General features: G+C 30.3%; 1 protein-coding gene and 1 pseudogene across 1 annotated transcript; one reads left to right on the forward strand and one right to left on the reverse strand.

Moving 5' to 3' along the window:
• Positions 1-4,870: 4,870 nt before the first annotated feature.
• LOC107919720 (protein SOB FIVE-LIKE 3) lies at positions 4,871-5,613 on the forward strand. The gene has a single exon (XM_016849106.2). It carries the CDS (start codon positions 5,012-5,014, stop codon positions 5,498-5,500), a length of 489 nt encoding a protein of 162 aa, XP_016704595.1. The 5' UTR covers positions 4,871-5,011; the 3' UTR covers positions 5,501-5,613.
• A 6,729-nt stretch (positions 5,614-12,342) lies between these two features.
• LOC107919340 (calmodulin-like protein 7) lies at positions 12,343-14,728 on the reverse strand (annotated as a pseudogene).
• Between the last annotated feature and the right edge of the window lie 2,383 nt (positions 14,729-17,111).

Genomic DNA, 17,111 nt, shown 5'->3' on the forward strand with positions numbered 1-17,111 from the left:
CATATGTATAATGTATAATGTATAATGCTATTATAAAATGTGATACAAAATTAAGCGACCAACTATGTTACAAGTATCATAGGTATTAAAGTGTTATGGAAATAATGTGTAGACACCATAAGTTGTATTTATAATTTGAAGAGAGGCCAAATTATAAATACCCAAAATTGATTTAATAATCAGCTATTTAAAGAGGTAATGGTCCCTAAGAAATAGGGTAATCTCATATGTCTTTTCCATCCCCATCAGAAATTTATACTAAGAGAAAAACTATCTTCTTGGAAGATCAAAACCTTCTGGGTAATCTCCGATAATGGATTCAAGTACGCTTCCGTATATAGTCATGTTCTTGATGATCTGACATGACAGATCTTGGTTTTATTAAGTTTTGTATCAAGATCTTATTTTACGATTCTAACATAAGAGTTTTGAAATTTTAGTTAATTCATTTAATACTAGTTCGATTTGATTAATAGTCGAATTGAATGTTTGAACAATCCTATTAAGGGTCAGAAAAGTCTCTAAACTTAAAAGAACACAATAAAGCTTTTTTTGTGTGTGAAAAACACATCAAATTAAGCCCTTTGACTAATGATTTTTGTTGTTAATCGTTACTGTGCTAACGTGACTATTAATGATTGTTGAGTCAGTTGTCATGATGCTAAATGACAATCCATGTCAGCAATGATGTTAACATGGCACAAAATAATTTTTTTTAAAATATTACAAATTTATGTCTAGAATAAACTTGGACAAATGAACATCCAAATTCATTTGAATTTGAACATAATGTCTAGATTCATTATGGACATAATTTTTAAAAATTTTAAAAAATTTATTATTAAAAATTGTAAAAGAAATATAAAAAATAAAAAAATGGTGGTTCTTGCTTTCTTACTATCTCACAATAGATAAATCCCAATTTTTTTTATAAGTTTTAGAATTTGTTTCTATTGATTTTTTTTATCTAATTTGTTAATTGTGGAATTGGTGTTTAATATACTTTCAAGATCATATTTCTATCAACTGTTAATTTCAATGCAGGATGTAAAATTATAATTTTGAAAAAAGCATTTATTGTTATTGTCAAACATGTGTATAAAATAAAATAAAAAAGAAATGAAAAATATAATAATAATTTTTTAGCATATATAATAAAATATAATATTTTTTTATCATATGATGATGGGTTTGATTTTATTAGCTTTTGTGAGACCATTTCAGTTTGCTATCCTACAAATTGTTTCTTATTTTTGGGTTATAACTTATACGAAAATGAACCATTGTGAGATAAAAAGAACAACTACTTCTAATTTTTTAAATAACTTTTATAATATTTTTTTAAAATTTTTAATTTTTCTATAATATAAAAAATTGTATTTTAAAAAGAATTCAACCAAATGGTGTTTAAATTCAATCAACTTAGACAATAATTTATTTAGGTTAATTCTAGCCTTAAATTTTTTAATAGTTTCTTTTTTTTTTGTTTATGTGGATTGTCACATTAACATCACAATGGTCACCTCAACGGCCATTAATGGTCACAATAGCAAAATAATGGTTAACAACGAAAATTATTAATCAAACAGCTTAATTAATGTGTTTTTTTAATGTTTGAGGGATTAATATGGTGTGTTTTTCACATAAGAACTTAAATGATTATGATAGAGCTGCATCATACTTGATAATGTTGTTGTACGTGGGTTATCATCAAGTGTAGTGTGACTCTGCTATAGTACGAGGTTATTACGTTTAGTGATCCCTTGGTGGTCTCCTCTTGGAGGTGGGTGCTTTTCCACTAAAAGCGGGTGGCCTAGAGGATGAGGACGGTTCAAGCTGTTTGGAAAAGGAACACTCAACTTTTAGGAAGAAGGCACTCACCTCCAAGAGGAGACCACCAAGGGACCACTAGGCGTAACAACCTCGTATTATGTCAGAGTCGCACCACACTCGACGATAACTCACGTAAAACGACACCACCACCTGACTGTATAATCACTATGTCTTAGATTTGTCGGTGACGTGGCATCACTGGGTACAAGACCTCCCTTTCAATAAATACCCTCCAAGACGATGAGAAAATGATCTTTTTCGCTTTTCAGCAACCCTAAGGCTTCATAGCACTCAATCTCCTTTTCTACCTTATCTTCCTTCTTTCTCTGGCTCTTCATTTATTTAGGTGAACCAACCTTCCTTGCACCAACGCCTTCTCCTCCCTTGTTGACACTTGTATCAATAAGGTCTTATTCTATCTTTGAGAGAACTTAAACTTTGTAAACACCCACCTTAGAAATGTTTTTATCTAAGTCTTGAAAGATAAGAAGTTGTAAATGTTACACTTTCTCCTTAAAGAATAACAACTCAAATTAGTGAATTGGAAAAAATCCTTATCGAGTGAGACTAAAGTAAAAGATGCAATCAATTGAGGCTAGACCTCTGGAAATCAATGTGTATATTCTATCCTTTTAACCTTAGCAAAAGCATTTTTTAAGTACCAATTTATTCCTTCTTGATAAAATTTGATCCACCGAAACTTTTTAATATTGTAAGACTTTTATATATTATTAGTAATTTAAATGTTATATAAGACTTAAATAGAATCGTCCACAAAATGAACTAGGAACATTTAGATTAGCCCAACCTATCTCATTTAATACCTAAAGATATTTTTGAATTAAAAATAAATTTAATAAATATTTTCATATTTTATCTAAATTAAAAAAATATTTAGATTTTTCCATTAAATTAGATAAATAAGATAACAACTTTCTTTCTAAATCTTTATACATATATGTATTAATAATTTATATACATATTTCGATCTAACAATAGGATTAATTTCACTCTTCTAACAAAATTTGTGTTCTTAAATCACTTTTAAAAAAATAATAATAAATAAAGGAAATAGCTTACGAAGTTTTTAATTCTAATATATTTACAAATTCTAAATTATTAAGATCATAGTATTTTCAAATTAAGGCTACCCATTTTTTTAACAATTAATACAATAATAAAAACCAATTTGTTTTCACCAATAGCTAGTAAAATCACCGTACCCTTGGCAGATAAGAGACAAGAAATCGGAGTGATGACATTATTTGGATGCCCATCTGCAAAATCAAGTAGGTTAAATCACAAGCTTCAAGGCAAAAGCTGAAGCAAAATAACCATAGCAGTTAGCCCTCATCTCCCAAAGATGTTAATAATGACAATTTGCAATTGTGGGAGAACTGACAGAGGCCCCATTCCTCTAAAATGGGAAAATGACAAAAATTCAGATACCTTTTCAGATTCTCAATCACACCCTCTTTCTTGCATGCTCATGCAGCCGTCCCCCTTCCCCAACCTAGTCACTTCCCCTTGTAATCCCTAGTTAAAATTGAAAGATGCCATTTTATCCGATAATTGAGTTTCGACACTCGAGTTTAATAGGATTTCAATAGCGGGAAAGTTCTTTTAATGTTTAGTTTTTTTCATTCATAATATTTAAATTTAAAATTTTATTTAAAAATATTAAACTTTTTATTACTCGACTCAACAAGTTTTGATTATTGTCAATGAATATTTCAATGACTAATCATATCATGAAATTTGTCAAATTTGTCAATGACCTCCTAAGTGAAATTGAAGTGGCCTTACTTTCTACTTGAGTGTCTTCATTTTTCATACATCTAACAAATATAATAATATATCATATGATTTATATAATTTAAGATAGCCTAATTTAAGCTCATAGTTAGGCTAATTACAAAAACTTGAAACTGGAAAAATAATTGGCCCTGATCTCAGTTACCAGGCTAACATCCCTGGACTCATTGAAGGTCTCTTTCAACAGTCAGCACTGGAAATCCAAATATGTTTACATGCTCAACATGTAAATTGCTTCTTCTTCTTTTGTTCAAAACATGTAAATTGCTTTAAATGCATATATATATATATGTATATCCAGATAAACAGTTGAGATGCAATTAATGAGAAAGGAAATGCTTAAAACTATAGGGATGGCCACCTAATGATGAGCAAAGCATGCTCATTAAGTCGGATGATTTGGTGAGTTATGGACAAATTACTTGATAAAAGTCAAGATTTAGTACAACTACTTGCATCTCCAAAGCCTTGTATTGATGTGATAAATGTGATCAATTAGCAGCCCTTAGGGAAAATGAAAAAGTTACTCCCAAAATCTTCCCAAGTAACAGGAAGACTATGGGGTTGCTTTTTGTGAAACATTGACACAGATAACAAAAATACAAGGCAAGCATCTAAAACAATCTTTCCCCAACATCATAAGCTCCCCATGCATTAAAACAAAGTGACAAAATCTCCTTGTTGATGAGTGCATAAAACTATATACATTAAAACTTAGGCGTAATAAAAGAAAAGCTGATTGTGATTAATGAGATTCACAGGAGAAGTAAAGGCTCTGGGTATTTTCAGGTAAAAAAAGGATAGTATAACAAAGTGAATTACCTTCTTCTTTTTTTCCTTTCCTTCTTCCACGTTTAAGAACTTTGATATTTCCATCCCATTTATGAGATACAGTAACATATCTATCACCAAAAGTTTGTCATCTAGTGGTTAAATTCAGAGAAGTGATGGTGCTAGGATCCATTCATTGCAATAGCTTTATGAGCAGTGTTTTTTTTCCGCTTGATTTTATAGTTTATATTTGGAGATTGAGTCTATCTCTTTTAACCATATTATTTTTAAAATTTAAATTCTATTTTTTTATTGTTTCTAAAATTTGAATTCGATTTTCCTTTTAGAAATATAATGTATATTTTATGATGATTTATGAGCGGTGTTAAAACTTAGCTTCTTTCCACCAATGTATGTAAAGCTACGATTCCCTTTCTCTTTTTAAGTATTTATATCGGACATTTAAGTTCAACATACACATGTCGGACACGTAAAGGTGCACTTGTTTGATGAAGGGCAAGACTCCCAAGACTTTCCTCCTATTTTAGTTTTGCTTTTCCACCTTGTCTGCTACCTCTGGACTCTACCTACCATGGAGGCTTCTCATATCCTCACAAGCTTTGAAACTGAAGAACAAAGCAGCAGAGAGTCTGGTTGGACCATGTACATTGGCTCCTCCATCCATGAAAATGATTATAATACTTTCGAGCAGGAAAGCCATCACAAGAACCACCAGTGTCCCAATGGCTACAATGAAGATGAGAGCGATGATTCAATGGCTTCTGACGCCTCTTCTGGGCCAAGCCACCACAAGTTTCCACCGAGCGGTGAGCAGAATTCGGGGATGAACCATTTCACGCATGGAAGTATTGTTAAGTCCATCTCAACGGAGAAACTTCAGAAACAGGTGATTAAAAGGGACCAAAGAAGAAACAGACATGGGAAGGAAAAGTTAAAGCTCAAGACAATTAGTGCTCCTAGTCGTGTTCAAAGGGGATACATAAGCAAAGATGATGAAGCAGGAAGACTTGGTGTGTCTCAGATTTCCCAGTCATATTTAGAAATGTGTGATGAATGTTGAATGGGATTGACTGAGAGAACTTCATAGATGTTTTAGGATGATATATATGTGTGTTACATAATTTTGAGTTTTTAATGTTTTCTATGTAACCTATGAACTTTGATTGTTGTTCTTGCTGCTGTTGTCATCATCCTTTTATGTAGGAAATGAATTTTCTTTTTTTGATGGAAAATTTCGCCAGTTTGTTGGGTGAAGATTCAAAGAGCTGAGATGTTTTCTGTGACATAGGTAAATGCACGAGAAGAAATGCAGATAATATATTATATATTGTTAAAATCTAAACGTCGATAGTGGTAATGTAGAAAGATTACAAAGAAAAAGAAAGAAAAATAGAATATACAGATTTTACGTGAAAACCCTTTTAAGAAAAAACTACGAGTAGAGAAGAAGAAAATTCACTAATGTCGAATTTGAATGATACAAGAAGAGTTTCGACTACATCTATTTATAGGTTGAAAAAACCTAATTCTAATCAATGTCAAATATATTATGCTAATAAATGCTAAATATATTATACTAATAAATACTAAATCTTCTAGAAAGAAAATATATTTTGTTTAACTTGACTTACAAGCAATCTCTTAGAATTTGGGTCACACAACTCTAACAATCTCCACATTGACACGAATTCTCAACGAACAAGTTCTTCACCACGAACTCTCAATGAACAAGTTCTTCACCTCTTCCACGAAACCCCTTAAGGGTATTCTTCAACAATGGATACCAACCAAGTCCAAGCAATACTCGAACTTGGTTATAGGAAGTGACTTAGTCATTATATTTGCAGAATTATCATGCGTATTAACTTTGCTCACAACAATATCACCACGAGTAATAATATCATGCACAAAATGATATTGAACGTCAGTGTGCTTTATTTTCTCATGAAGCATTTGATTCTTCGTAAGAAAGATGACACTATGACTATTACACAATATTGTACTGATCTGAAGGTCTTTGCTAAGTTCACCAAAGAGTCCTTTTAACCAAATAACTTCTTTACAAACCTCGGTAATTGTCATGTACTCAGCTTCAGTAGTAGACAAAGCAACTGTAGTTTGCAAAGTGGCTTTCCAACTGATTGCCAAACCTCCAATAGTAAAGACATACTCGGTGAGATATTTTCTTTTATTAAGGTCTCCAGCAAAATCAAAATCAACATACCCAATGACTCCATCTCTAGTTCTTCCAAAATATAAGCAAACATTAGTAGTACCTCCTAAGTATCTGAAAATCCATTGAACTACTTTCCAGTGTTCTTTACCGGGATTCACCATGTATCTACTAACTGCAGTAACTGCACTAAATGCATATGATAAATCTGGACGTGAGCAAACCATAGCATACATTAAAGATCCCACTGCACTAGAATATGGAACACGTGTCATGTAGTCAATCTCATCATTTGATTGTGAAGAAAAAACTGATGAAAGTCTGAAGTGGGCTGCTAATGGAGTACTAACATACTTGGTATTTTGCATATTGAACCTAAGAATAACTTTCTCAATGTACCCTTTTTGACTTAGGTACAATTTACATGCTTTTTTTTATCTCTGAGAATCTCCATCTGAAGTATCTTCTAAGTTTGTTCTTGACCACAGAATATTGTGGTAAAGAAACAACTCTACTCTGAGTTTTTGTACTAACATGAAGAGTAGACTCTATTGTAGATTCTGGATCAATCTATAGCTCCACTTGCTTCACATGTGTTCTTAGACTTCGCTGGTATTTATTTGAAAGGTCTTTAAGAGATAAGTTAGGCAGCATAGCAGTTTCATAAAAAATATCTCTGCTAATCATAACTTTATTATTTTCAAGACAATAACTTATATCATTTAACACCACCTTTATAACCAAGAAAAACACATTTAATTGATTTAGGTTCTAATTTCCCATTATCAACATGAGCATATGTAGGACACCCAAAAATCTTCAAATCAAAATAATCAACATGATTACCAAACCATACCTCTTGTGGAGTCTTTTTCTCAATGGAAATGGACGGAGACTGGTTAATAAAAAAATGCAGTAGAGGCTACTTCAGCCCAAAATGACTTCGGTAAACAAGCATACGAAAACATACATCAAACATTTTCTATGATTGTTTTATTCATCAGTTCTACAATGCCATTCTACTGTGGAGTATGAAGAATTGTCAAGTGTTTCACGATTCCTTCTGATTTGCATAATCTATTAAACTCATCAGAACATGATTCCAAGCCTTAAATATGTACGGAGGTGTTTTATCTGTTTTCCTGTCTGTTCTCGATCATAGTTTTCCTATCTGTTTCAGGAAGAATGCCCAAACCTTTCTGGAAAACTCATTAATGATCGTTAGCCTATAATTAGTGCCACCCCCCGAAAGCACTCTAGATGGTCCCCAAAGATTAGAATGAATATAATCCAGCATTCCCTTCGTGTTATAGATTCCTCTGGTGAATTAAACTCTCATTTGCTTCCCAAAAACACAGTGCCTATAAAACTTCAATTTTCTAATGCATTTTCCATCAAGAAGTCCTCTTTTGTTCAATTATGTCATGTGGTTCTCACTCATATGCCCTAGACGCATATGCCAAAGTCTAGTAACATCATCATCTGGCAAGGAAGAGGAAGCGACGACTACATCACCAGTAACAGTTGAACCTTGCAAAACATATAAATTGTCAGTCTTTCTTTGACCTTTCATCACAACGAGAGAACCCTTGTTAATCTTTAGAACCCCACTTTCAGTTGTGTACTTGTGCCCCTTTAAGTCAAGAGTACTTAACGAAATCAAATTCCTCTTCAATTCTAGTACATGTCGTACGCCACTAAGTGTTCTGGCGGCTTCGTCAATCATCTTAATTTTGATTGTGTCAATACTTGCGATTTTACATGAAGCATTATTTCTCATCAAAATAACACATTCAGAAACTGTTTCATATGTTGTAAACTAATTCTGTAGGACTCATATGGAAAGTGCAACTAGAATCAATAATCCACTCCTTACTCATTTTAGGGTTGTTGGCAGAAGCAACTAGGAGTTCACCATCGCTGTAGTCTTCTACAACATCAGCTTCACCGGATTATTCTGGTTATTTTCCCTTTTGATCCACCGCCTCCCTTTTGATCTTATTCTGCAACTTATAGCACTCAAACTTAATGTGCCCTTTTTTCTTGCAAAATTTACAGGTTTTACCTCTATTTGAAGATCTTGATCTACCCTTAGATTTACCATGAGGATTTCGTTCTTATGTCCTCCTACGATTATCATCAGTATTTCGTTCTTATCTCTCACAAATAATGAGACCCTCTCTCTGAGAGTCAGATCCAGACACAAGATGCTTCATCTTGTCATACGATGTTAAGGAAGCATAGACTTCATCAACTTTGAGAGATTTACAGCTATACAAAACCGTATATCTAAAGGTTGAATAAGACGGGGGCACCAAACAAAGTAGAATTAACCCTAAATCTTATTTATTGTACTGAACCTCTATGGCCTCTAGGTATGAGAGAATTTCTTTAAACACAATTAAGTGTTCGTGCACAGACGCGCCTTTCTCCAAACGATGAGCATAAAAGCGTTGCTTCATATGCAACTTGCTAGTTAGGGTTTTCGACATGCATAACTGATGCAGCTTTGCCCATAATGGAATGGCAATCTTCTCCTTCATCACATCCTGTAGAATTTCATTCGACAGATACAGATGTAATTACGTTAAAGCCTTTCGATCTTTATGCTTATTCTCTTCCTCCGTCAATGTTGAAGGCATCTTATCTACCCCTAGCAAGGCATCCTCCAAATCCATCTACACAAGAATCGCCTGCATCTTTATCTGCCACAAAGAGAATCTGGTATTGCAATCCAACAACGAAATATTATATTTCATTGTCGCCATTACTGCAATCGAAACAAGCAACCCAAAAATAGTCTGATACCAATTTGTTAAAATCTAAACATTGATAATGTAGAAAGATCGCAAAGAAAAAGAAAGAAAAATATAACATACAGATTTTACGTGGAAACCCTTTCGAGAAAAAACCACGGCATGAGGAGAAGAAAATTCACTAATATTGAATTCGAATGATACAAGAGGAGTTTTGACTACATCTATTTATAAGTTGAAAAAACCTAATTCTAATCAATGTCAAATATATTATGCTAATAAATGCTAAATATATTAAACTAATAAAATACTAAATCTTTTAGAAATAAAATATATTTTGTTTAACTTTGCTTGCAATCAATCTCTTAGAATTTGAGTCACACAACTCTAACATATATAGTATTACAAGTTTAGTAACTGATAAATTCTTGAGCGTTGGCCCAGTAAAGCTTAAAAGGAGACCTAGGAGACCTAGACCTGTCCATGGGTCGGGCTGGGCCGGGTTCGGGCCGGGCCCACAAAAAATTTTCAGCCCGTTTACTAGGCCCGGCCCGGCCCAAAGAAAAAATACGGGGCCCGAGCCCGGCCCGGCCCGGCCTGTTTTTAATTAAAATTAAAATTAAAATTATTTTTTAATAAAATTAAAACTAATTGTTATTAAAATTAATTGTTAGTAAAATTATCAAATTATTAATTGTTAATTGTATTAATTGTTGTAATAAAATCTAACATTTGATTAGTAAATTTATCAAATTATTAATTGTATTAATTGTTGTAATAAAATCTAATATTTGATTAGTAAATTTATCAAATTATTAATTGTATTAATTGTATTAATTGTTGTAACAAAATCTAACATTTGATTAGTAAAACAAACTTGATGTTTTATTATTATTATTTTGTAACACTAGTCAAGGAAATGAAAGTAAATAAACTTAAAATAAAAAAAACTATTATATTTTAAAAATAAAAATATATATTTAATATTTTTCGGGCCGGGCCGGGCCCGGGCCAAAAAAATCTTGCCCGAGGCCCGGCCCATTTTTTAAACGGGCCTAAAATTTTGCCCAAGCCCATATTTCGGGCCTATATTTTTACCCAAACCCTCCCATATTTCGGGCGGGCCGTCGGGCCGGGCTGCCTGGCCATGGACAGGTCTAAGGAGACCTACACTTCCATGTTTTCTTTTGTTTAATATTTTGTCTATGGATTAGGCAAATGATAATAAAAATGATTTTTTTGTTTTAATTTTGAAGTCTCAAATTTAAGTTTTTAAGAACGAGTTTTGTGCTCATATTGGATTTGTTCTATATTTTAGTATGTTGATTTGATAATTTTTCATTTACTTATTCCATTAGTGATAAATTTATCAATCTATACCTATAATAAACATATATTTTTTTATCATATTACTAAATTTATATTTAAAAATAATTATATTATTTAAATTAGAATTATTAGTTAAAAAAGTTAATAGAATTTGTAATAATTACATATTAAAAGCTAATTAGAAATTAAACTACAATTATTACTTAAAAAAGATTTTACTAATTTTAAAATAAAGTTGCCAATTGAGTCCTAACTAGATTGACATGGCCATTGTTGCCAATACAGGAGGACGTGAGTTTAAGTGCGCTGAAGCGCATTATCCTCCTATTTATGGGTTGGGGGAGGGGCTATGAATAATTCTAAGTATTGTGTCAAAAAGAGTAGATATGATAATTTAAAATAAAATTATCACTTGAATAGAACTTTAAACATAAAATTTAATAAAAAATTGTGATAATTGTAATTATAAAATTCAATTATTAGTTAAAAGTTTTTGATATTATGCTAATTTTATTACTATAAAATAGAGTTATTACTTAAATAGAATTAATAGCATATTAAGTATCAATTATTTAATATTAGAGTTAATTATATTAATTAGTTATTATTTTGAATAATGTTACTTTGCATTAATTACAAGTAAACTATATTGTATGTTGAATATGTTAAAAATGTTTTAATTATTGTTTGCAACTTTATATTGTAATATTTGAACGGATAAGTTAATATATTTTAGTTATATTCAATAATTCAAATAAGAAATATGATTTTACGCTAACTATTGCAATTAAAAATTGGGTAAATTACACAGATAATCACTGAACTATAAAATTTTTTTTATTTTAGGCACTGAAAGTAAAAAGTTTGAAATTGAAGCATCCACGTTACAGTGTGGTCATTTTATTCACTTCTGTTAAAATCACAAACAACAAGCTGACGTGGCAGTTAAAAAAATCGATATAATAACAAATTTAGTCCTAAACTTTTACATATTATATCGAAAAAATTAACTCTCAAAATTTACAAATGTTATTCATTTAATCCTAATTCTAAAAAAAAAAATCAAAGAACTATATTAAAATACATAAATATTTAAAAAATATATAATAATAAATTTTGAATTTTATATTAATATTAATATTAAATAAAAATAAAAAAACCCTCCCCTCCTCTCCCCCACCATTATCCCTCTTTTGCATACACGAGAGCCTTGTAGGTAGGGGTGTGCATTCGATCTGTTCAGTTGGTTTGGTTTTTTTTATATAAAAAATAAAATAAATTGAATTAATCACCTAAACCAAATAAACCGAACCAACCTAAGAAACAAAATCGAATAAAATGAACTTCGGTTCAGTTCAATTTAATTTTCAATTTTTGATTTTTTTTAGTTGGGAAATAAAATTATCTTCTTTTAGTTTTTTTTTCACATAATTATGTTCTTTATTCAATTTACTATATCATATCATATCATTTTAATTTTAATTTTATTTCAAATTCATTAAAATATATATTAAAAATTAAATAAAATAATTTTTAATGAACTCAAAAATATTATTTTCTTATATGGCAAATGTATCCTTACTTTGATATATGCTATTGCTACCATTTGCTTATATTAATTGGTAGGATATTAGGTTTAAAGGGTTTGAGGTTGAAGAGTATTAAGTTTAAATTTGAGCTTGAATTTGTAAAATGAGTTATGAGTTTATGACTTATGGGTTGTGGCGGTTGACTTTGATTTTTCGATTCTGAATTTTTTTGCATACCTATAGGCAGCCATTGCTTCCACCTTTGCAGATTCTTATCATTGCTTTGCAATCTTCATCTTGTCCCTTCTTTCAACCCCAGAGAACACGGCACAGATCCCGATTCCTCAAACGAAATCAACCCATCTTTGTCTATGTCAAACACATCGAAAGCCTCTTTCAGTTCCTCTTCTTCATTCATTCCATCATCTTTGAATTTGGTACCACTTGCATCACCACCATCCATGGCCTGACATAAGATGCAAAACTCATCGAAACCAATCAGCCCATCTCCATTAGCATCCACTTTCACTACCGCATCTTCAACCTCTTTCTCCGTCATCAACACCTTTATATTCTTGAGTGATTCCCTCAATTCTTGATTCATTATGAACCCATCATCGTTCTTGTCAAAGGTGGCGAAAACCCTTTTCAGCTCCACTACCTTGTTTGAATCTCTCTTTTCCTGAGTGGCAGCCTTGGAATCAGATGTCACAACTGATCCTGATGATGAACAGGTTTTAGGGAAGAAAGATTGAAGCCATGCATGAAACTTCTTGCAGGAAATATAAAAGTAAACAGTAAGGAAGCTAGCTGTAAAAAGAAGGGGAAGTAACAGTAGAGATGTCACCATATTTCTTGTCAGTGAGATAGAACCAAAAAGAAGATAAAAAAAAAAAGCTAATACACTGAAGAAAAAAAGGGTTGTTTCACCATCCCTCTTTTGCGTACACGGGTATGGGGGAGAGGGAGAGAGAGAGAGAGGGAGAGGGACGGTGGTAGGGGAGGTCCGGTGGGGGATGGGGAGAGGGACTGGTTATTATTATTATTTAATATTAATATAATTATTTATATTTAATTTAATATTAATTTAAATTTAAATTTATTATTATGTATTTTAAAAATATTTATGTATTTTCATATATTTCTTTGAATTTTTTATAATTAGGATTAAATTGATAATATTTGTAAATTTTGAGCATTAATTTTTAAAATTTTTACTAAACCCATATGATATGTAAAAGTTTAGGGCTAATTTTGTTATTATACTAATTTTTAACTGTTACGTTAGCTTATCTTTTTTATTTTAATAGGAGTGATCAAAATGATCGAATTATATAACGTGATTGCTTAAATTACAAACTTTTTACTTTTGGTGCCTAAAATAAACATTTTTTTATAGTTGGGTGACTATTTATATATATAGTTTACCCTTAAAAAATATGATATTTAAAAAAACTAATTGAGTATCAAATGTGTAAAACCACATGCAACGCATGTAATACTAGAAGCTAATATATATAAAAGCACGAGTTTGAAGAAATTTTTGTAATTGGTGAGAATATCTTTTATCATTAAACACTAGAATAATAATTTATTAGTATTATTACATGATAATAAAAAATAGCATTAATTAATACGATAATATACTAATGTGAAATTAATTAATTTGGTCATAAAAGTTCTTCTTAAAAAATAATATAATAAATTATTAATTAATAAAATTATAAATCTATAAAATCATTGCATTGGATAAATTGAAAATAATAAAAATCCAAGATTTTTAATTAAATGAATATAATTTATATATATAAATATGATTTTATAAAATTAAATATAATAATTAATAATATTAAAATCAATTTTTTATAATTAATAAAATTAATTGAGTGAGGTTAACATTATATATAAAAAAGATCATAGCAATATATTGGTAATCTAATCTATAATGTATAAATTTATTTATTATTAATTTATATGCCAAGACGTAAAAGAAAATAAACATATTTTATAATTAAATTAAATATTAAATTTTTATAAATACTAATTGCATCTAATCAAATCGGTTCGATTTAACACAAGTTCTGACTCAACAAATAGTATGACTCATATCTTTTGAGAAATTAAGATAAATAAAATTGATCAATTAAGAATTGATATTTTGTATTATCTATTTTTCATATTTTTTAAATCTATAATATCAATACTATAATATAATATAATAATTTTATTAATAATATTTTTTATCATCAATGTAATAGTTATTATCACTTAATTAGACTTTGGATCCATATTTTGAATTATCTCATGTTCTTGCGACAGAAAAGCTAAAAGGGGGGAAATCGACTTACCTGGAGGGGAATGCTTCTTCGACTGTTTATACCAGGAGGGTGAGGGGGAGGCCGAGAGAACCGAATTGAAAGAGGAGGAGAAGGAAATTGATTGGGGGTAAGGAGTTTTTCAGACGTTTGGTCTATCTGTTGGATGCTCCTTCCTTTTTTGTGAAATTGTCAATTATGAACATTGAAGACTTGTTGGGACGGGGAAAAGCAACGTATTTGATTGGGTGTAAGTGTCAGTGTCTTTTTGCTTCTAGATTCTTCCTGTTTTAGTTTTTGCGTAATCTTTCTGTTATTTGTGTTTTCAATTACTGTTTCTTTTTTGGGTTTTTTTTTTGGGCTGTGATTTTGTTACTTTTTGGACCTGTATCTGCATTGTTTAATTTTTGTTTGGTTTTTGGATCAATGAAAGCAAAAATCCCAATTTGTTTATAAAAAAAAAATCACATAATTAGTGTTATAGTTATATACTGGCCTTTTTAGGAATATGACCTTATAAGTTTAAAAAATTATGAAAATGATCCAACTTCAAGATTAATTATGGGAATGACATGATTTCTACAATAGAGTTGGGTGCTTCTACTTTCCCAACGGCACCACCCTAAAAATCCTCCCCAAAAAAGCAATTTTTTGTGTGCCTCCTAACAAATTGACGACACCAGACTGAAGCATGTAGTGACAAAACGTTCAGGGACCTAATGAAGTAATTAACCTTTTTAGATTGGATGAGAAAAGAGTTTCGCATGAGAGTATGGTGGCATCTAATTAAACTTTTGGTCTATTTGCATGTTAGGTTTGTCTCATTTTTAAATTAAATTTAAATAGCCCTTAAAAGGTATAAGAATAACAAAAATAAACCCTTTTCATTTTTTTATTTTTTTAAAAAAATAAACTTAAAAAACTAAATAAAAATATTATCTAAATTACCTAATATGTCCCTCAAAAAATTTCATCAAGTTTATTTAAATTTAAACCCTTCTTTTTGGGTGAAACTAATTAGTTCACCATATGTAAGCTTTTCATATGGAATAATACTTCTGTAATTTTCTCTTATTTGATTTCTAACTTTTTCTTCTAATAAAGTGGGAAGTCCTGCTAGAAACTTTTCTTTCCAAAAAGGTTGTTGGTTATCAGATCTTTGCATAACTCTAGTTATAAAGACATCTTTATACCATTTAAAATCAGTTAATTTTTTGCATTTTAAATTTGATAATAGTTCTGAATTTCTATCTTTAAGATGAGAAGGATCTCCTACAAAGTGTTTAGAGATTGAGAAAATTAAAGTTGCTACTGCATCTTGGATTTTTCTTCCTTGGTCATCCTTTTTTATTGCTTTTAAAATTTCTTCCTGTTGAGTTTTAGTGAGTGCATAATCCCACCATCCTTTTAATTGACTAGTAAATCCAACAACTAAAAGATTAGCTATAGCATGATCACTGATTAATCTATTTTGATTTTGGGTTTTATAAACATTTGAAACCATTGTCATTTGTTGTAATAAACTAAGAATATTGTATTCAGACATTCCATCTATATTTCATTCATAAATTGTATTAGCAATGTATTTATTTTGGAAAACATGTTTTTCTTCTATGTTAAGATCAAGTGCAGTGGTTTTTGGATAATATAATCTTTTTGGTTCTTTCCAAGTCATCTTGTTAATTTGTTGTTCATCTGACTGGTCAGAGTCAGATTGCGAGGATTGGTGTAATGTATTTACTGAATGTTGGGTTTGTATTGGGGTTTCAAGGGAAATTAATTCAGACTTGTAACTTTCCAGAGCATGAAGTCTATTTTGGATTTCTGTTAAGAAATCATTTTGGGATTTTTGGAAAGGTTTTGGAATCTCATAAGGTGTAAATATTGGTTCTTTAGAACTTTTTTCGGTTATCTCTCTTACTGGTTCTTTCCTAATCAGTTGACTTTCCACCAAATTCTCAATATAATCTAATTGTTTTCCTATTGTATGAAGATTGATATTTGTATAATTATTTTGTTCTACTATCATTTTAAAAACTACTTTGAATTTAAATAAACTTGAGGAAAATTTTTGAGAGACATATTGGTTAATTTAAATATGAATTATATATATTTTTAATTTTATTGTTTTAAAAAAATTAAAAAATTGAGAAGGGTTTATTTTGTTGTGAATATCTTATTAAGTGGATGTCCATCATGATCAAGATAAAGTTTTAATATACTTTAAATTCTAATAGTTGTTAGAATTAGATCTCTACTTTTTTTATACTTTTTATGCCTATAAATAGAGACTCTGATGAAGCATTGTAATCACCCATTTTGATCAATAAAGTACATTCTCTATTACTTTCATATTTTATTTGTTCTTTATTCTCTCCATCTCTCTTTATTTTATAACACGTTATTAGCACGATGATTCTCTATTTTTTCAAAATCTTTCAAAGTCGTCCCACAAATCAATCTTTAGGATGTTGAAATATTCAATCTTAGAATGGATGCTCGTGATAATAATCAAGGTGATGACGATGATTTTAAAGATCTTCAGGTATATTTTACTATGTTTTATTTG

This window comes from Gossypium hirsutum, chromosome D13 (genome assembly GCF_007990345.1).
Source record: "Gossypium hirsutum isolate 1008001.06 chromosome D13, Gossypium_hirsutum_v2.1, whole genome shotgun sequence".
Classification (NCBI taxonomy): Eukaryota; Viridiplantae; Streptophyta; class Magnoliopsida; order Malvales; family Malvaceae; genus Gossypium; species Gossypium hirsutum.

Coding starts and splice junctions, on each gene's coding strand:
- LOC107919720 (XM_016849106.2), top strand. CDS start 5,012: ATGGAGGCTTCTCATATCCTCACAAGCTTTGAAACTGAAGAACAAAGC.